This window comes from Phalacrocorax carbo, chromosome 4 (assembly GCF_963921805.1).
Source record: "Phalacrocorax carbo chromosome 4, bPhaCar2.1, whole genome shotgun sequence".
Taxonomy (NCBI): Eukaryota; Metazoa; Chordata; class Aves; order Suliformes; family Phalacrocoracidae; genus Phalacrocorax; species Phalacrocorax carbo.
Window position 1 is genome coordinate 10419551 of NC_087516.1, and position 21940 is coordinate 10441490.

At 37.9% G+C, this 21940-nt stretch overlaps 1 protein-coding gene across 4 annotated transcripts in view; it reads left to right on the top strand.

Annotated features, from left to right (window-relative positions):
• FAM193A (family with sequence similarity 193 member A) overlaps nucleotides 1–21940 on the top strand; it is an 83606-nt gene that overhangs the window by 55733 nt on the left and 5933 nt on the right. Inside the window, exons 9-21 of one of the 4 annotated variants that reach the window (XM_064448996.1) lie at nucleotides 1533–1610; nucleotides 2836–2916; nucleotides 3205–3317; nucleotides 3472–3714; nucleotides 5675–5828; nucleotides 5930–6109; nucleotides 9095–9346; nucleotides 11702–11900; nucleotides 13168–13440; nucleotides 13788–14070; nucleotides 16275–16461; nucleotides 18345–18575; nucleotides 20404–21244. In XM_064448996.1, coding sequence (XP_064305066.1) covers nucleotides 1533–1610; nucleotides 2836–2916; nucleotides 3205–3317; nucleotides 3472–3714; nucleotides 5675–5828; nucleotides 5930–6109; nucleotides 9095–9346; nucleotides 11702–11900; nucleotides 13168–13440; nucleotides 13788–14070; nucleotides 16275–16461; nucleotides 18345–18575; nucleotides 20404–21244 — 3115 coding nt within the window. The remainder of the gene's footprint in view (nucleotides 1–1532; nucleotides 1611–2835; nucleotides 2917–3204; nucleotides 3318–3471; nucleotides 3715–5674; nucleotides 5829–5929; nucleotides 6110–9094; nucleotides 9347–11701; nucleotides 11901–13167; nucleotides 13441–13787; nucleotides 14071–16274; nucleotides 16462–18344; nucleotides 18576–20403; nucleotides 21245–21940) is intronic. The other 3 variants (XM_064448993.1, XM_064448995.1, XM_064448994.1) reach the window with 3 other exon arrangements.

The window sequence follows — 21940 nt, forward strand, 5'->3', positions numbered from 1 at the left end:
GAATTTCTGAAACAACTTTACCACTTAATACTTTTCCAAATCTCCATCTTAGAATTTAGATTTCCCAAGTTAAATAAAGATAATAGCAATAATACACTAGGTTAATAGTAAAACTTTAAACTTTTGATAAAGTATGAATTTCTGGAAGCATCCAGACATACCTTTATGAAGCAATTTGTGATATTCTATAAGGTGGTAGACTTTCTCTTTTATTAATTGAGTAGATGAGAAGAACAAGTGTAAAACATAACCTAGTGTCCTGGTTTCAGCTGGAATAGAGTTCATTTTCTTCCTAGTAGCTGGTATAGTGCTGCGTTTTGGATTTAGTATGAGAATAATGTTGATAACATACTGATGATATAGTTGTTTCTGATCAGTGCTTGCAGCTTACATAGGGTTGAGGTCTTTTATGCTTCTCATATTGTCCTGCCAGTGAGGAGGCTGGGGATGCACAAGATGCTGGGAGGAGACACAGCTGGGACAGCTGACCCCAACTGACCAAAGGGATATTCTGTACAACATGACATGCTGAACAAAAAAAACCTGTGGGGAGTTGGCCGGGGAGGGGTGTGCAACTGGCTGGGAATGGGTCAGCAGGTGGTGAGCAATTGCATTGCACATCACTTGTTTTGTATTTTCTTTTATCACTACTTTCCCTTCCTTTTTTGTCCTACTATATTGTCTGTATATCATCCATAATTTTACCTTCCTCCTCTCCCCCCCTTGATCCTCTCCCCCATGCCACTGGGGTTGGGGAGTGAGCAAATGGTTGTGCAGTGTTCAGCTGCCTGCCAGGTTAAACCCCAACACCTAGGTAGCTGTTTTTCCTCACTGATGAACTAGTGCTTTTAAAATGTTGTAAGGCACAACAGGAGAAGCTTTGTTCTTACATTTTGCTGTGCTAAAGTTTCTGCGTTCTGTCAGAATGAATTTATTTACTAAATCAGAAAAAAATATCGTCTGTATACAAAAAGCTACGGGGTCTTTATGTGCATTTATGGTGATGTGATTCAGGGATGAGTAATTATGAAGTATTTTTCCAGCCTTAGATACATCATGGGCATGAAATACCTTGAGGAGTATATGTGGTAAATAGTGTTAGTCTAGGTTGCTACTTAATTTTGTTTACCTTTCTAACTTTTTTGACTCTGTGATTGGGTTGTTAGTTCCACATATGGTACAACAGAGTTTGCACTTGAGCCTGTGATGAGGCCTTGCCAAAAGCCCTGTATCTCTAGATTTTAATGGATTTTAGTGGATCTGTCATGTCAATGATTTAATGCCAGTCACATTTCACTGAAAATACTATAAAAATTTTTAATGAAAAGAAATACTAACATGAGGAAAAACAGTGGAAAAATCAGACTGAAAAATAGTATAATATAAAGTCTTACATTTAAGTGACTCAAATCAAACAACTAGCAAATAAAATAGTGTAGACAAACTAGGTTTAATGAAACCAATAGACCAGTTGACCACGGCATAGGATTTCTATGTTTGAATCAATGAGTTTTCCTTAAATTCTGTTTTAGATGGCAATGAAAACAAAACAACGCATGCTAAAGGAAGACTGGGAATTTTTTAAACACAGGCGTTTTATTGAAGAGCAGGTAGGATTTTTTTTATACCATACTAAGTTATACTAATGCTTCATGTATATTTGTAAGATGCAAACATGAGTGTAGTATATTGTACTAGTTCTATATGCTCTAATTCTGCAACTATACCAGGCATGAAATTTGGTCAGCTAAAATACAGAAAAACAAGATCCAAGAAGAGTATATAATAGTATGTAATCTCAGTTACTACATGGTAAAAACATTAGTATCGTAGTCTTAAGATTGAATACCAGCTGTTAAAATTCTTTATACAATGAAATGGGAATTTTTGATGCCTTAGACTGGGAACCAAAACAGCCAATACATTGAACGTGGAGCTGCCTTGATGTATGTGAGAGGGAATATTGTGTTCAAGAGTTCCCTTGTGTGTGCAGAGCTGGGAAAGGTGAACCATGGTAGCAGGGCAGATGGTTGTATCTGTTATGACTCTGGAGATGGCTTCTAAATCTGTTTTGTGGGTAAAAGGCGGAGCAGAGCTATCTGCCTTTAAGCTGTAGCCAGAGAGGGGATAGAAGTTCCTACCTTATTATAAAACTGCCTGCTGTGTAAGACCACAGTCCTTTCCGTAGCCCTACAGTTCAAATATGTATCACGCTTCCCATAGGAGTACAGTGTGACTCGGCTAGAGTCAAGTCTGGATGGGGAATCTCTCTGTTCCTGTTCCACTGTGCAGAAAGAAAATGCTAGTTATGAGCCAGAGAAAGAGAGAGTATGACAGTACATTTTAATAAACTTAAACTTAAGCTTAAATTGGCAATGTCTCAAAGCAGTAAGTACTTTTTCCTATAAGGAACATAAGCCTTTGTTAACCATGTATTTAGAACATCTGGTATACAGGGCTCCTCAGAGGACTTGAGGAAGAATCCTCTTTTTTTTTTCCTTGATCCTAATTGGGCTTAAATGAGCTGTAAGCCCATGGCTCCTTAGGTAAGGATCAGGTCTGGGCATCTGTAGAAGTGAAGCTTAGGCACATCCTTGTTTAACCTGAGGTTTGTAGGTATCTAATGAAATTAGCTGCTTTCAGGATTAGGCCTCTGCCAGGTGGAGGTTATTTAGATTGTTTTTGTTGTGGTTTTTTTTTCCCACTTATGCAGTCAAGTCCTGTTCTGGGCAGCTACTTCTTTCCTTGAGTCTATCCCATTGTGGCTACAGAATTAATCCTAATTCTTTTTTTTGCAAGCTAAGGGTGAGTTTGCATTCTCTCTCCATTTGTCAGCAGCATCCTTTTGTGCACACCATGAAACAAGACGAGAACTGCTCAAGTTCAGAGTGCATCAGCAGAAATGCCAACCAGGGTGCACATACATATGAGTCAAGGAGATGGACTTGGCCACTTTGCTGTTTCACAGTAGAAACATACTTTCTTTGAAGAGTTTCAGTGCCAAATGTTTGTTGTTTGTAACTTTGAACTTAATCCTCTTTTCACTTGTGATCAAAACACCACTTTCATGAAATTATTCTGCTTTTAAAATACTTTGTCCAAAGAACGCTTTTTGATTATGTAATTTGTTAATCACATTGTGCCATTGAATTGTTAATGGAAAGATTTGCACTACTAAAACGCTGCCTTTATAATTTACTTCAGCTTAATAACAAGAAAGCACTAGCTGGGGAGAACAACTTCACAGACACAATGAGACACATGCTGTCATCACGTTTGAGCATGCCTGACTGTCCCAACTGTAATTATAGAAGAAGGTGAGATGATGTTTTTAATATGAAATCATAATAAATCATTAATTACTTGTTTGAGGAAAAAGGAAAAATATTATTGGAACAAAGAGTGTGGTTACTTTACATGAATGCTACTTAAACAAGGTTATAAAAATCTATAATCTTAATTCTTGAACAGATGTACTTGTGATGACTGCAGCCTTTCACACATTTTAACGTGTGGCATCATGGATTCTCCGATAACGGATGATATCCACATTAACCAGTTACCATTACAAATTGATTCTGCTCCGGATTATCTATCTGAAATCCGCCCACCCAGTATGTCTTCAGCAAGTTCAGGATCAGGTTCCAGCTCGCCTATTACAATTCAGCAACATCCCAGACTGATCCTTGCAGATAATGGTTCTGCACCGACTTTGTAAGTTTTTTTTCTGTTATAAAATTTTGTACTTGGACTTATGCAGGCAAGCTGCATTGGCTGACTGTCATTCTGTGGTGCTAGTTTTGCCTCAGAAAATTATTTAATAATGGTACTTATTCAGCAGACCACTCCAGTGCTATATGTTGGGCAAACATAAATTTAAAAATTGTGTGAAGTTCTTCTGGAATTTCTGAAGACGTTGACTTAACAGTATTGCTAGAAATGTGTGTGGTGTGTACTTTGCAGCTCTGAGATTACAAGGATATCAGATACTGGTCTACTTTAGAACATCATTTTAAAACGTTACATTTTCTTAGCCTGAACAAGGGAACTTGTGATCTTTTCCTTGAGCGATAGTAATCTCATATGAATCAGTTCTTTTCCAAAAAAGCCTTTATTAGGAGGCTTTTAGAATTTTTGAAGTTGTGTTAACTCGAGGCTTGCATCAAGAGTTATTGTCCCTATCAGAAGTATTTGCCACCCTCTTTTATTCAGATCACAGTTGTCCATCAGATTTGAGGCATTAGTCTAATGGTACGCTTCTGTCCCGTCCATAATCCTGAAGGTCTCAAACTGCTTGGTAGGCTGGCTTCTGTACATGATTAGGGTACAGCTAACCAGCAGTCTCCTCTGTCATTGATATTCTAAAAGAGTATTTTAAAAAACCTGATATTCTAAGGAATATTTTTAAAAAAGACTTCACTACTGGTGGGCTGTAATGAAATACCTGCTGTCAGTACAATCAAGGGAATTGGCATTAGCATTCTGTGTTAATATGGTGTGATGAATGAGGACAATGCAGATGTGTGGGATGTTTCTAATGAATATCACCTCACTAAGTTCAATTTCCTTTAAACGTTTACCTTTGCACCTACTATCATCAATGGTTTAATCTTCCAAAACAGGACTTTAGTTTCTGAGCCCATCTGGGGAGCGCTTGAAAACAGATTATGTGGTGGTATGTTTAGCTACATATTCTAAAATGTGTGGTTGGCAATTTCTGTAAACTTTCATTAGTTTTAACACTGAAATGTGCAAAATTGTTCCATTTGTCTCTTCAGAAGCTAGTTCAGTTCAATTCAAGTATTATTTACTCTAAGAAGCCTATTTTTAGGGAAATGCCACTGCTCCTTGGGGAAGAGCCATTTTACGTCTCGTATCTGCTGTGTTTTATTTCCTCATTGCACGTTTGAAATGTGCCTAATGATGCCATCATGTAATGAAATTTTGGTGCAGTATCTCATGGAATGCCAAAAGATAAAGTGCACAGTTTAAGAGCTCTTTTAAGAGCTCTGGATTGCTGTAGAAACATGAAGTAACCAATCTTTGCAACACTTCCCTGGAGCGGGTAATCAAACATTCATGTTGTTTTACTAGCTGTCTGTACAGAAAAAAATGCCATTAAGTATTCTAGAGTAGATTTGGAAAAGCACGTAGACGTGGGGTTGTCTAGGAACTAATTGCTATTGAGATATTAGAGTTACTGTGATGTGTTCAATATTCTCTACTTACTCTTATTGGTTTGATATTTATGGAAAAACTTGAATTTTATGTTGTGTTTTTTTCTACTTCACACCTTCTGTGAAGGAAATCATTGGCATAAGGCTTTTTTATCAAATGAAAGGTGATCCATATCCTGTCATTATTAATTTGATAGATTCTTGGTCAGAAAACAGTGGTGGAAAAATCTCTTATACGGAAATAGCAGAGAATCTTATTTTCAGTCCAGTCTGTTCAGGCATGCAACTACTATGTTCAGTAGGATTATATGGCAAATTCCTTGATTTTTACTTGCTTGAAAAAAATAAGTTCAGTTAAACAACTTGGAAGACAATTCTTTAACTCCTAATTGAAACATTTATGCAAGTGATGCCCTCAACTTTCGCTGTTCTACCTGCTTTCACAATAACTGAGGCTACTGAGCACTGTGATTTATCTAAGCCTGTTTTTCCCTCAGTGGTAGCGATGATGAAGATGTTGCGCCATTATCAGCAAAATTTGCTGATATTTACCCACTGAATAATTACGACGATGCAGAGGTGGTAGCCAACATGAATGGGATTCACAGTGAGCTAAATGGCGGAGGTGAAAACATGGCATTAAAGGATGAGGTACAGCATTTACAGTGTCATATCTTTTTCTGGCAGTTGGATGTGCTTGCTGGAGACAGGCCTGTCCTTCACCCGTGTGTTAATGAGTTAATGTTGTCCAGTCTCCTCAGGTGAGCAGTACTAGCAGCAGTTCCTCAGAAGCAGATGATGAAGAAGCAGATGGGGAGAGCAGTGGTGAACCTCCAGGGACTCAAAAGGAGGAAATTTCTCTAGGAAAAAGGGCATTAAGGAAAGATGAAGCAAAAATGGATAGTCCACCACCTTCTTACCCCAGTCAGCAGGTACAGTAATCTAAAAGAAACCTGTTTAGTAAATTAGCTTTTCAAATGTGGCTGCTTGAATGACAATACATTTAAATCTTCAATTAAATATTTAACTTTTAATGTATTAACTTATCAGCAGGCAGGTATGATACCTAAAATATTTTTCAGCTGATTGTAAATTGTCATGGCCAATATCTTCCTGCAGTCAAAACCTGAAATATGTTAGTTATACTGAAGGTGGCTTCAGTGAAAGGGGAAAAAAGTTTATTCCTGTCTGTATGAATGAGAAAAATAAACTAAGAAGTGTTTCTGCTTGGAAGTTTGAGCCTGGTCTTTGTTAAATGTCAGTGTTAAGTTATTTGAAATTAATTCAGGGGAGGAGGGAGAAACGATGCAAGTACTTATATTAAGAAGTGACTGTTAACTGACATCTGAGGGCTAACTTTCCCTGTTGAAACCCACTGTAGTTAAATCCATTGCATGACTTATGGCATGGGTCTTGGGGTAGTTGATTTTTTCTTTTTTTTAATAGTTTAAGATTATTAAGCTCTTTATTGTAAGGTCACCAAACCACGCAGAGAACAAAGCCTAGAGTATCTGCTCAGCAGGTAGTGGTGTTTGGTTTAACAGTTGAGCACCAAAGCAAATCATCCAATGGACTTGTCTTTGACTCTGTGGCTTTCAATCTGAGTTACCCTGCAGCTACAACATGGGTTCGCTGCTTTGAGAGAGAACCTACTAGTCACTTTTATTGCTTATTGTACAAAGGAATCCACATCAGAGGGGGGCACCTTTGAGAGCTTAGATGACAGTCAGGTGGGAACTCCCATTAGATGTTCCCATGTTGTTAGGATGATTGTAAGGCCTTCCACTGGAAGTGTTTTCTCATGTATTAAGCTACTTCTCTTTCAGCAAGTATGTTGAGGTGTTTTTCTGTTATGGCCGACCAACGGCATAATACATGGGATGAGACCTCTGTCAAACTAGTTTGAAACTGGTGAACAGATTCAGCGATTGTTGTGGAAAATCAAATGAGATGATGTGAATCTACTTGCCTTAGGGAAGCGAACTGAAATGCAGGATAAAAAGGCAGATTTAACCTTTCTCTTTTTGTTTTCTTTGAGGAAAAAGAACTTTCTCAGAATTATTTTGAGCAATTCTTATTGACTTTTTTGTAGTCTGATTTTCTAATCAGGGCTGAGTATCTACCTTGCAGCCCTGTATTCAAGTGATTAATTTCACTAGTACGTGTCATGTGCATTTGAGATTTTTTTTTTGCATTATCTGTTGGGATTGGTTGCTTACTCGATATCTTTATTCCTCTTGGATTGCTTTTCATGCTCAGTACCCAAAAGTTGGCCAGAGTTGGATTTTGAGTCTCACCATACTGTTGGACAGCTTTTTTCCATTTTTGTTTGTTAGCAGTATTGCTTTCTTCATAATAGTAATTTTTAATGAAAATGTTATTTTTTTTCTCTCTGTATACCTAAACAATTCAATCATTGTATTTGGTTTATGAAATCTTTGGTTGTTAAAATATACCTTGTGTCAAAGGCTGTAATGCTTTTAAGTGATAATGAAGTTACATGTTTCTGGGAGGAAGGCATATTGAAGAAGGATACACCTGTCAATTCTTTTCTAGAGAGCTCAGTTAGCTAATGTTGCTTTTTGGAAAAACGTGTACTGCCGCCTTGCTGGGAAAAATACCAATTGGGAAGTGTTCCTGCTATTGCTTCTGGTAAAATTATCTTGCAGTGAAATGTCAGGTTACGGTGGTAGGAAGTGAGCTGAGAGAGGGAAATGGAGCTGCTCTTTCCTGGGCTGCTTTTCTTCCAAAGTCTTAAATCCTTTTGAGACAATAGAGGCTAATGATACTGTGAGATCAGTTAAAAGGTTCTGATACGTCAGGGATTTTTCATGGCTGATGTGATTATAAAATATTTTGTGAGAAATGTCTGCTTCACACAATCACAGAATACTTGAGTTTGGAAGGGACATCTGCAGATAGTCTAGTCCAGCCCTCCTGCTCAAAGCAACATCATCTAGAGAAGGTTGCTTTGCACTCTATCCAGTTTGTTTTTGATTATGGATGGAGGCTCCAGAGCTGCTATGGGTAACATGTTGTGTTCAACCACTGTCACCAATAAATAAACACTTTGAGCTTGCGTGGGATTTCTGTATTTCAGTCTGTGCCCATTTCCTCTTGCCACGTCATGGGATACCACTGAGAGGAGTCTAGCTCTGTCCTCTTTCCTCTCCTCTTCCCTCTCCTCTTTCCCGCCCAGTGTGGGAAGACACACTGGTATGATCCCCCTGAGCCTTCTCTCTTGAGGCTGAACAGTCCCAGCTCTCTCAGCCTCTCCTTGTATGGCAGATGCTCCAAGGCCTAAATCATCTTTGTGGTCCTTCACTGGACTCAGTGCAGTATGTCCATGACTCTCTTATACTGGGGTCCCCAGTACAACTGGACCCAGCACTCCGGATGTGTCTCACTAGTGCTGAGCAGAGTGGAATGATCACCTCCCTTGACATGCTGGCAGTGTTCTGACTAGTGCAGCTCAGGACTACTTCCAACTTTATCAGCTAATCAACCCATATTCCTGCTTTTTTCTATATCCTTGGAAAATTGTGGAAAACGATAATCCAATCTGATTTTTTTTATAGTGGGGTAATTAACTGTCTAGTAATGATCAAATGCTGTCAAAGTTCCTATTCCTGTCTGTTCTAGATTATTTGTATCAGTATCTTGCTTGTCACTGATAGTGAACATTAGACATCTGTATGGTATGAAATGCTGTCAATTTGTACGGCATTCTTAACTAAGTGCTTTTACTTCACTACAAGGTTTTTCCATTGGTATTAGATGAAAATTCTGTGGATGGTCTGAAAATATTAATTGATGCATGCAAAATGAAATAACATTAATGATTACTAAGAAAAAGGATGGGGGAAATAGCTGACTTTTTTTCTGTCTGTAGGTTGAAATTTTTAATTTTCTTACAGGCTGACCAAGGTCCAAATGCTTGTGAATGTCACGTTTGCAAACAAGAAGCCTCAGGTCTAACAGCCTCTGCACTTGCAACTGGACGCTTGCCTGCTGGCCACCAGTTTATGAATCCTGAAAAACCTGCACATCCTGCACTTCATCTTTATCCTCACATCCATGGACATATACCATTGCATACAATTCCTCATTTGCCTCGTCCACTTATCCATCCCACCTTGTATACAGCCTCTCCCTTTACACACAATAAGGTAAGCCTGAAAATGGAGATGGACGCATCCTGGTCCCAGGAAAAATACACTACACCAGTATAAACCAGCATGACTGAGTATCAAAGAAACCATGAAAGTTGCTTTAAATTGTGGTCTGTTTATAGTAGTCCTTTTGGAGCGAGTAGGGGGAGGTAGGGAACAGGACAGATTCAGAACTGGTAGAAGGTTCATACAGCAAGACTAAGCGTAGCTTTTGTTGGAAGACTGAAGATTTCCTTACTGTAGTAATAAAGAACGTGGAGTCAAATAAGCCTTCAATGATGGCAACAGTAATGGGGCTTTAGTCAGTGTGATAGGACTAATTAAATCTTCATTTCTTATATATTGAAGGCCAAAATTTAATATTCCATTATGGCAATAATATTCTGAGGTTTCTAGTTCAAAATAGTAAATTTTTTGAGACGATGGAGGCATAGCAGTCTATTTTTAAGTGTTTTTGTGCTTTGTGAGAACTTGTTTTTTTCGGAGGTTCTGCAAAATTTTTTTTACCCAGAACTTGTAAGTAATATATGAAAGAAAGATGTGGAGCAAGAATTGGGACCAAGGTGACTGCTTTTCGGAAGTATGAGTCAAAAGCAAGAATTACTGTTAATGTGGTGGTGTTTCACATAGTATTTAAATCAGTCAAACTGTGGGTGCTGTTGAAAGGGGCAAAGCCTTTGTAATTAGGCACATATTTCTGTCATCTCTCTTTCATCTGGTCCTGTGATCCTGTGGTTGCAAGGAGAGTAGATTAGTTCACTAAGATGACTATTACTTACTGTCCTTAACATCCACTTTGGTTTTTCCTGTCTTACCAATGTCCCTTATCTTTGTTGCAGTGCACCAGTTCCTTAACCACAGTGTGCAAGCCTGCCATTTCTCAACAGCCCACTGCTGTTCTTCTGAAACCCCTAACTGTTGTACCCCACCTTCTGCCATCCTTCCAGAGTTCTCTTTATATCAAGCTGCCATTCATCTACGCAAGCTCCCATCCCTGATATCTGCTGTCTTTCCTTTCAGAAGACCTTTGTGTAGTGGAATATCTGCAGCACGCTGTCAAGCACATTGCAGAGTAGCAGGCTGCACTGAGTGGCTTTGTCATGTAGGCCAGATCTATTAGCTCTGGCACAGCACCTGAACCAGCTGGGCTCCATGTATTTATGTTATGCTGGAGCTAGAAAAACATATGTAGAAGCTGAAGCTTTAGGGAGCTTTTGCCTATGAAGAGACAGCTGAATTCAGCAGAGCTAGTAGCGAATAAGCCCTGGTGGATCAGGCTTGGTTCATCATAGATAGGGTGTTCTGCCCTGTGAAGTGTTTCTCTGTACCCATGTATGCAAGTTTTCCTTTATGCAGGATATTCTAGCCCCTCCCACCTTCACCATTAGTCAGATAGTGAAAATCCTTCTATATAGAAAAAGGAGACTGGGTATATAAGCAGTTTGCTTGGCCATGAGTGTGTAGACTTTCATGTCTGAAATGGCATTGGACTCTGCTGATATTTGTAATATCTATATCTAATTCTGCGTAGCTTTTAATTGCATCAAATCTAGTGCAAAAATAGAACAAGGAAAAGTAAGCTTAGCTTTTTAAAGGTGACAGTAATTGAATGTAATGCTTACATCGTACAAGGTCTCTGGGAGAAAGTTACATTTTAGAATGTGAATAAAGAATTCCAGCTAGAAGAAATGGAGTGAGCCAGAACAACTTGCCTCTATAAAACAAGAAGTGTGTGTTCCCTTTTTTCCCCAGTTGCTTCTTAGAATAAAAAGGTGTATTCCTTGCCTGTTAAGTTTTAAGTCAGGAACCTGTTAATACCTGGAGGTGAAAAAAGCAGAATATAATCAGCTTTAAAATTAAGTTTTCAAATAAGTGTGTTCTTTTTTTCTTACTGAGCTTATATTCAATCTTGAAGTGTTGTAATCCCTTTATCACAATTGTCTTATATGGTAATGATTATCATGTCCCAGAAGATTGGTTTTGGCAGCTTGGGCTTTGAAAGGTAATAATTCCTAACAACTTCTACGTTCATACAAACGGTCTTTTTAATTAAAAATAAGGACCTACCAATATATATTAACGCAAGTATTTTTGGAGAAACACTTTTTTGTATTCAGCAGTTAGCTGAGTCTAAAAGCAATGTTTGTGATTATGAAATATATACATACAATCTATGTAATATCTGCATTAAAAATCAGCAAACCAGTCTTTTTATAATTCTGGGAAATAGTGTTTATTATGCTTTTTATAATGCCTTTCACAATTGAAACACTATGATTTGAATATTGCTGTTGGAGTTGACTGTGTAAGCAAACAGAATATTAATGAGGAAAATACTCTTTATTTTTGTAGGCATTGCCACCAGCTCCAGTTCAGAATCATACAAATAAGCATCAAGTGTTCAATGCATCTCTCCAAGATCATATTTATCCAAGCTGTTTTGGAAGCACTCCAGATTGGAATAGCTCTAAATTTATAAGTCTTTGGGGATCAGAGATGATGAATGACAAGAACTGGAATCCTGCTACATTTTTGCCTGATACAATTCCTGGTGAGGGTTTGTTACTACTTCACACTGACTAGTTAAAAGCCTTATGTTTTGAAATGGAGTGTGGCACTCTGTTCCAGGAATGGTAGTTGTAGGTTTCATCATCATGATTTTGAGACAGGGTTGTGGCAGAGATTTACTGCCACTTCTAATCTGGTGAGTCTGAAAATTGAAAAATAAATTCCTATGTACTGGGGAGAGGATGCTAAAGGCAAAAGAATATGGCACTACTTTTCACCTACAGTCATTGTAGAGGTATTTTTGCCTTCAGAAGTTTAGAGTTGCAAAGAAATGGGAATTAAGGAGAAACTTAAATAACTTTTGGTCTTCTGTCACACGGGCCTCCTCTTCTACAGAGTCGTAAGAGCACTGTAACATGGTAATACATCCTACTTATAATGGGCAAAGATAACTGCATTGTCATTCAAAAAGATGGAGGAATTAATCTAGGAAAATTTAGAGCCAGGAAGCCTTTGGAAGTACTAATGGTTAAAGTGAAAGAGAATAGAAGAGAAATAGCAACATGTATAGATATATAACTTTCCTTTCACATCATAGAAAATATTAAAAAGCCTCATTTTATTTGAGTTTTTTATGAAAAAGGAAGCTTGGGTTTGTGTGTTGGCTTTCTTCAGACTGATCTCCTACTAACTTGTGTCAAGCTACTATAGTGATATTCAAAAGGAAAGCCATTAAAAACTTCCAGAATGCTTCCCTGGTAGCATAGTGCATTCATTTACAAATGTGGTAATGGGTAGCTGTTCCACCAGACGGATAGCAGCAAGCTTGTGTGAAGGTATGTCAGAAAGGTGTTACTTTAGTTAGCTGGAACTACCGATAAGTAAAGCTAAGATTTATGATGTTATATTGATAGGAGGATATGCTGTTCCTGCTGGACTTCAGATATTGAAGCTTCTATACTTAGCATGTAGAATGGTGTCCCATTTTAATTTTTAAATTATAAGTGGATAAAGGTATCTGTAGCATCTTTGCCACTTGTTAACTCACATTTTTTAGTGTTTTTAAAATTGTAACTTTAAGGTTTGACTTCTGCGCTGAGACTTCTTAGCACTTTCTGTTACAGCTATATTATTGGGGGGGGGGAGGGGGGGAAGAGTAGGATCACTTCATAATCCAACCAAGCCAACACTAACAATATATCCTTGCTTGTCAGCATCTAAATTTCTGAATGTTTAATGCTAAATGCCATAAAGACAGTTCTGTAGTTCTGTGATTCTTAATTATTTTTTTGTGTGTGTTTCAACTGAAGGGAGCGATATATTAGCACCAGCACTCTCCGAAATAAGACCTGAAGCACTTCCTACTACATCTAGCAATGAAGCAACAGCAGTTACTGACAGCAAAGAGAAAAAAAATGCTGCAAAGAAGAAATGTCTGTACAATTTCCAGGATGCCTTTATGGAAGCTAATAAAGTTGTCATGGCAACCTCTTCTGCCACTTCTTCTGTCTCCTGCACAGCTACTACAGTGCAGTCAAGCAGCAACCAATTCAAAGTATCATCCAAGAGACCTTCATCAATAGGTAAGGATTTGTAATCCATGTACAGCTTAGTAACTGACTCAAGTACATTTAGCTAGCCATATTTATGTGTGTTTATTTTAATAATATTATATATCTTGATGTTTTTTGTTACTTGCTGTTCTTACAACTCCTGAGCTGTAGTCTCTGTACTCCTGGATTAAAGAACTTTGTGGAAGACCTTGATGTTAGAGTTTGGGACTGAATAGAAAGGTGTTGAATACTACCCCATTTTTATAGAAGCTGAGAACACCCACTTTGCATGAGTACTTTGCATGATTGTTTGGGTAGTTGATGGACACTCATTATTTAGTTATAATTTTAAGTGGTTTCTTTTTCCCACAATTTAGGTGAGGTGTTCCACAATATTAATAAAGAGGACCATAGACATTCTGCACCAGTTGCACCACGAAATAGTCCCACCAGCTTAGCATCCCTCCCTTCACTGTCTCCTGCTGCACTGTCTCCAGCCTCCACACCACATCTTCCAAATCTTCCTGCCCCTTCTTTCCCCAAAACTGCTGCAACAGCCCCTGGATTTGTGGATCCTCATTCAGGTCTTTGTCCTACTACAGTTGCACCTCCTACTTCAACCACAGACAGCTCTGTAAGTGCCCCACCAAGTGTCTGCAGGTAAGTTGTTTGTTGTTGTTTTATAGGAGAATGGGAATTAAAATGCAGATAGCTTTTTTCCTCCTTTGCTGTGGTGTGAAAGAAGAGCTGTCTGTTCAGCAAATGAGACTGAGTTCTGATACTTAGTCCATAATTTGGTGTGAGACTCCACAGATATAACTTCCATTGCAGAATCTAGTTACTGAGTTAGAGGCTTAAAAGCCAATGTTTGCTCACTTCTAGAAATGTGGCCTGGGGTAAATAAGTCAAGCTGGATTCTTTTTTACTCTGTCATTGTCAGTAGTGATTGCTGCTGCTGCTGAAACACAAACCTGTTGTATAATGTATCTGTGTTCTGTCATTTAGGCATTACATGGCAAGCAGGAATGAAAACCTGTGAAAACTTAGTCTCTAGTCAGATTTAGCTCTAACTATGAAAAGGTCATATGTGGTCTTGAAACCTGCCACATAGTAACACATTTTCCTGATTGTACTTAAGACTTAAGTGTCAGTCCCACCACTTATACAGTGGTTGTAGTGTGGAAGGATGTTCTGGTTTCTGAAGGTTTTCAGAGGTCGTGGAGGTTGGGAGAAGTTTGGTGGAACTGTCTTCTGGCACTGTTGCGTATTGTGGCAGACTGACAATGGTGCCAGCTCTTTGGTATGTCTGAAGAGCGTAGCCATAACAGAAAAGCAATTGAGTCATTGCTCTAAGTACTCTGTGACCTGTAGGGCTGTGGTCATGGTTGCTATCACCATAGTCTCCTGGCTACTGCAGTAGTTTTCAGAAGATGGGGTGACATTTAGGCAGTTAGATGACTGCATACCTGAAGGGCATTTAAAAATGCCCTTATTTCTGTTATCAACTGGTTTTATTGATGATATCACAAAATAAATAACTGACTGTCATGCTTGAGAACTTACTTCAATTTTTAAAGAAACTTTCTTACCTAGTGCAGGGAGAGAATTGAATATAGGCTATTTAATACAATAGAAATCTAACTTTTATCATCATCTCCAGGTGCTAACATGATAAAGTACTTCTAATTGGTAAGGAACGAACTGGGAGAGAACCCAGAAACAATTACTGCAGTCTGTATGAATCAGTCATGCTATAACGGGAAAAATTCTTTATGCTCCAGTCTTTTGATCTAGCAACTGAGTGAGAAAACTAATGAAGCCCTGATTTCTATGGAATCACTTCTGTTACCGTAGCACAAGCTATCCCACCTTGCCACTGGGTCCTGTAAGGCTAACTCTCAACAGGCAAGAAGCAGTGATGCCAAGGCTGACTAGTCAGAATGTTTGCACTGACTGGCAGTATCTCTTATTATGTGTAACCGTTTTCCATGCCTTTTCCCTGAGTAGGATACTGAAGTTGAACAATTTTTCATTCTGTCCTGGTCGCTAATTTTTGAAAAACTTGTGGGGGGTGGGGGTGGGGGGTTGAGGGGGTGGGTAATGTTAGAAAGAAGATTCACTTACAGTTTGCGGATAAGACAGATTATGGCCTGTTTTCAACTTCGTAATATAAGAACAAATAAATACTAGAGCTAGATAAGTGGATTTTTAAAAAATATTTTCTACTTTTGAAGCTAAATCACATCAGTTTTGGAAGAACTGGATGTTAGATACGTTGGGTGCATAGTTATGCAGAACTCTGGAGGGAATAAACTATGAATCTGTTTTTTTAAGAGACATGCTAGTATTTCCCCTTGAAAATGAAGGTGCAAACAGCATAATGGGAACATCTTGGTTTTAGCTGACCTTGAATTTTTTATTTAAGAGATGGAAAAATCTATCTAAACCCAGTAGGTGTTAGAAAAAAGTTGAGTACTTTGCAACTGCACAGCTCTCTTCAGAGCACAAGTGATGAGATGGGCAGCAGTTTCAAAACCATTCAATTTTACAAAGCTAAAATCACTACTTCTGAAACTATCTTACCTGTTTAAAGCCAAGAAGAGCAGTTCCAAAACTCATTCTCTAGGCTGCTCGTTCAGTGAGTCACTAAATGGGTTTCTCCCAAATCACTTTCCCATGTGTCATCTTGCTGCTTGGTTTTGAGCATCTCTATTTGAAAGCTACCGGATGAAGCCTTTAGGATTTGATGCATCACTGGTGGCTGATATCCTAGTTTAAGAATCATTGGTCCTGGTAGATGTACATATGTATGTCATTTTTTCCAAATACTTCGTTTTTATAAGCTTTTTCTTCATTTAACATAGTGATCCTGATTGTGAGGGCCATCGCTGTGAGAACAGTAACACGTATGATCATCAACAGTATGATGGAGAAGAGAGCCAAGACGAAGACAGCTGTTCAGAGCACAGTTCCAGTACCTCAACATCCACAAATCAAAAGGAAGGAAAATACTGTGACTGCTGTTACTGTGAGTTCTTCGGCCATGGAGGAGTAAGTTGTTGGATTTAAAATTTTTTTATTTGCCTTTTTTGTCACTTACTCATCATTGCATGTGATTTATCAGACTGCAACTAAGGGGGTGGCATTGGAGCTCACTCAAGGGAAGTAGTAAAAGGAGCATGGTCAGAAAGTAATTTTCCTCTTTGAGATGAAGAATTGAAACAAACCTTTCCAGCTGAAAGCAGTGCAAGAGCAATAAAAAAGACTAAAAGATTTAGGAAGCAACTGACTTGGATAATAGATACACTGTTTGACTGAAACTGCAAACAAGGGCATTGAGCCATTTAAATAACTTTACAAAATTCATGCACTCATCTGTAGTAGTGTAACTATAAATAATGTGAATAGTTTGGGTAAAAGTACACTTAATATAGTATATTTTTTTAAAACGTTTGTGGAAATTTGAGTCATTCTCCCATCTGTAAAAATAGCAGTCTCAAAGTATTCACTTTAACTTGATTTAAAAAAAAATAAAATAAATTTAAAAAAACTTTTCCTACCTAGAGCTTAGGCAGTGTAAGTTTAAATTAAACTTTTATCAAAGGAAAACCCAAACTGCATTTTCCCTATTTTCAATATTACAAGCAACTTTATTTACTGGTGCATTTTGATAGGCTTGTATTTGTATTTAAAGGGTGTTTTGAAGAAATTATGAAGTTCTAAAGCATGCAGGTTATTCAAAATTTTTTCCCCTATGTTCTTTATTTTCATCCTTAACACTTTGAAGCATCCTTAATTTAACTTCATACCAGTAACAAGTCTAGTGATTATTTGTAATTGTATCTTTTGGTTTGCACAAATAAAATGCTAATAGCTTTTTTAAATTTAAAAATGTATTAAATTAAATTTTTTTCTTAACTTAAAATTTCATTTTCCTGCTGGCCTCATTTGTAAATCTGTGTAGAGTGTTTTAATAATCAGTTAACTAGTAGAATATGAGTCTCTGGCATTTTTTTCCAGTTTGAAATAAAAGCTCAGTTTATTGGCCATATATTTGATCAGATGCAGTTTCATCTTAAGGCTTGAAGTGAATTAAAAGCCCCTGCCTTCTGGCTGAAAGGGGCCGGGAGGAGATCCCATTTCTTGTTGCATGTTCCCACCATGTGCATGATTGATCCATCTTTTTATAGACATCTGATTGCACAGTAAGTTATTAATTTTGCTGAAGTGGCAGAACACTACAAGGTTTTGAAGTTAACCAAGTATATTTTGCTCGTTTAATGAGTTGAACTGGTATAGCTCCAACCAGATGGGTACCACATCTGGTGCAGGAGGGGAGAGGGTAGGGCAGCAGGAGGGGGTGAGGAATGAGGCATTGGGAGGCAGGAGCAGTGGATGGGAATGCAGATACGAAACACAATGCAAGGATTCAACTTCCAGGATTGTTAGCAAGCTAATGATGCGACTCAGCTGGAGGTATGGTGGCCCACTTCAGTGCAGGGTAATCAAGTCTTCACAGTTACGGTCCAGAGGCCCATGTAGCCAAACCCAGAACAGACTTCATAGAAAATGGAAACAGCAGCAAATGTCTGCTCCTTTCCAATATTCAAATGTGGTGTACCAATTACAAAAGAATAGGGCAATCTCCTTTCTTGCCTTTAAAAGCATTTCTTTGTTGTCTTACTTGTGCATTCCTCCACAAGATCAGTCATTCTTTTAGTTGGAAAATGCAGTTTACAAGCTAGCACCAAGTTTGACTGGTCTGTTTGCCTGTTAAATCCATCTTTAGGTACACACACAACAATGAGGAGTTTGATATTCAGATTTGGAGCTTCCAAGTTATTTGACAGTCTCAAAAATTTCAAAATCTCAAAAGTATTAGGTCAGTGAAATATTTACATTAAGTCACTAAATTTTTGTCTTGTGTCCTTCAGCCTCCAGCTGCACCAACCAGTAGAAATTATGCAGAAATGCGAGAAAAGCTTCGTTTACGTCTAACAAAAAGGAAAGAGGAACAGCCGAAGAAACCAGATCAGATCTCTGAAAGGGAAAGTGTTGTTGACCACCGAAAGGTGGAAGACTTGCTACAATTTATAAACAGCTCTGAAACCAAACCAGTAAGCAGTTCTCGGGCAGCCAAGCGAGCCAGACATAAGCAAAGAAAGGTAAGACATAAAAGTAGGTCTATCCTAGACATGTGTTTTTGAATCTGTGCACTCTCTGTAAGTATACCACTGTATACTGACTTTATAATAGTGGTGTAATAGTTCTGTGTAGCTTGTGGTACACTGCCCGTTTGTATATGCACAGCTAGCTTACCTGTTCTGATGCTGCCTGAGGAGTTATGTAGTAGACTGGGAAGATTCTTCACAAGGTCATTGTCATGTGTTTTGTTGCAAGTCAGGTTTATATTGGAATTTCCTACACTTGAGAAAGCTATTTGTGTCAGAAATATTAAGAATTTGATTGTTTTGTATAATTGACACTTAAAAGTCAGGGAAGTTAGAAAATTAGTGTTTCTTTATTGGCATAATAGTTATGAAAAAGCATCTCTGTAAGGAAGCCAGGAAACATAAGGTCAGTGTTTTTTGAGAGCAGATAAGTCAAGATTGCATATTTTTAGAATGATTGCACTAGGCACCTTTCTGTCCTGATTGAAAGAGGTTAAGCACTGTGCCACATGATGATGATGATACAAAGGGCTGTCCCATGCTGGGGTGAAGTGGCAAGCTGCAGAGAGGGTCCAGGAAAGAAGTTGTTATAGGTTGCTTTCAAATGGAAACTGGCAAAAACATTTTTAAAAACCTCTGAAGTATAACAGTGAAGTTATTTTTTGAAAACAATATTTGCTGAGTTAATAGAGGATTTTTTAAAAAGTTTTTAAGAACAAGCAAGAAATTGGCTTTTCTTACTGCAGTTCAAGTATCAGCCTTAGGTATAAAGTCCGAAGTACAATGAGATTGATTCCTGAATGTTTTTGAATTCTGGTAAATGTGCTGTATGACCGCACTGTAAATATTTCTTGTTTGTGTATTTGCTTGCTGGCACTGATTCTGCATTCTTTAAATGCTTCCATAGGTCTGGAAGACCTGATGTTCACAAGTTATATTCTTTATGTTCATGTTGTAGCACTATACAGCAACTTGAGGGCTGGGTTACTTAAAATTAAAATTCATTTTGCTCTTGCAATGCAGTTTGAGCATAACAAGTGGAAGGTTCTCATAAGGTTTTTTGCATGACTTCTATAACTGAGAAAGTAATCCCATACAGGCACTTCTAAATGTGCAAGAAAATAAATGGACATGACTGTTCTCAGTGTACAACTTTCTTTCATTTTGCTAATGATGCAAGGTCAATGCTGTACAGTAGAGTTTAGGCATTTGCAGTAATGGCTGGAAAAAAATCCCTTGCGTCTTTGTTTCATGTGGTTAATGAACTTATGGCTGACAAAAGAGAACTTTACCCCCCCTTATTATTTTTGATAGCTTTTAGTGTAGCTTTAATGTGCTTAGTGTTTTGCTGTAAAATATTTTTAATGCTTGCTCTTCCTAATGTTCATGAACACTGAAACAGAGCAACTCTGCTACCACAGCAAGAGAATGGGTAAATGATACAACATGATGCAAACATGAGTTACCTTAGTAATACACGTAGTTGTTGAGAATGAAACCGAATGTTTTGTTTTCAGTAGGTCTTTGTGGTTGTAGAAAACTTAGTTATGGAGTTAGCTTAGCAGTAGCAAAGAGAAGATCAACAGTCACTATTAACAACAGTCAAACATGTTACAGAAATATAGAAAAGATTTTAACGTACTTTAAAGGTCAGCTTTTGTATTAATAGTTATTTGCTTGCTGTGCAGGCTTCTGGATTAAGTATGTTCATATGTTAACATCCTAGGATTTAAAATGTTCATAGAGAAAAGTAGTGATAATCCCTACAATGTTAATTTCCAAAGTATTTGTCACCTTCAATAAGCCTGTTTTTCTTTTGCAGCTTGAAGAAAAAGCTCGACTTGAAGCAGAAGCCAGGGAGAGGGAGCACCACCAGTTGCTTGAGGAACAGAGGCGGCGAGAGGAAGAAGAAGAAGAGAGGCTGAAACAAGAATTACAAAGGCTTCAAGAACTTCAGCAGTTGCGGGCTGTAAAGAAAAAGAAGAAAGAACGAACAAGTAAAGACTGTCAGAAGGTGGACATGCTTACTCGCAACTGCCAGGCAGTGAAGGAATCTGTCCCAAATGCACCCGAAGACATTCAGAATGGTACACTTGAGCAATCAGAAAAGATAGAAACCTCTTCTGGTTCACTGTCAAGACATGTGAATCATACAGAACAGAGGCCGGATTCGGAGACAGGCTGTGAACTATCCAATCCTGTAAACACTAGAGACTCAAAGCTGCTTTATCAGAAAGATGGGAGTGTAAAGCAGCATGAGCCCCTCTCTTTTCTGCTTGATATTATGCATCAACATAAAGAAGGAAACAGCAAACAGAAACTAAAGCAGATAAACAAACAGTGTGCTGAACAAGTGAAAAAGCCTGTTGAATCCTCCAAAGCAGCTGAGATTCAGACTAAAACCAGAAACCAAATAGAATCCAAAGCAAAAGCAGCAGAGCTCCCAACACTTGCAGAACCTAAAAAAGAGGAGAAGAAATTAAACAACAACAAAAAACAGTTGAACCATGTAAAGGAAGAGAAAGCACCTGTAACAAGTGAATCCCCTTCACCAAGTGAACAGCAACAAAATAATAAGATAATACTTGCAGATTCTCCTCAACCAAAAGGCAAGAACAAGAAAAACAAGAAGAAAAAAGGGGACAAAGTCAATAATTCCATTGGTAAGCATGTAAGAAAGTTTAAGAATTCAGGTTGGTTTTTTATTGTTACCATTTAGGTCTTGTTACCTAATTGTTACCATTAGGCTTGAAATCTTTTATCTTCAGTCATTCCTGCCAATGTAAATTAGAGAAACAGGAAAAACTGGTGTCAGGAAAACTCAAGTAATTGTAATTATAACTATTAGGAGATGCATATAGTTTTAGTAAAGAGATGTGGGATACTTTAAAGAATGAATAAACTAGCATATGCTGCTGGTTTTGTATGGGGTTTTTTTCAGTTAAGAAAGCCAGTCTCTGCTGTAAAGCCTATCTTGCTTAAAGTAAACACTTAAAATAAATCAGTATGCTGAAATCTATTCTGAACTTCTTTAAAAGCAAGTTTGTTTCTCACACAGCATTAAGAGTATAGTTTGAAGGTGGTCTTGCTCTTTGAGCATGGAAAATAAAGGGTTTCTGCAGCCAAAGAATGATCATTCATGCATAAATATGCATTTTTCTCAGTGGAGATAATTCCTTTTGTATGTTAATTACATTAACAGGTGAGGTAAATACAAAAATTTATTTGCAGAGTGAAAACTTAGCGGGATGTTAATTAGTTGATAATATTGAGTGTTTTCTCCACATGAATATTAGTTTGTGCTAATAAGCAGATTTTTTTTACCTGCTAGAAATAATAGAAGCCTAGAACTTGAGCTG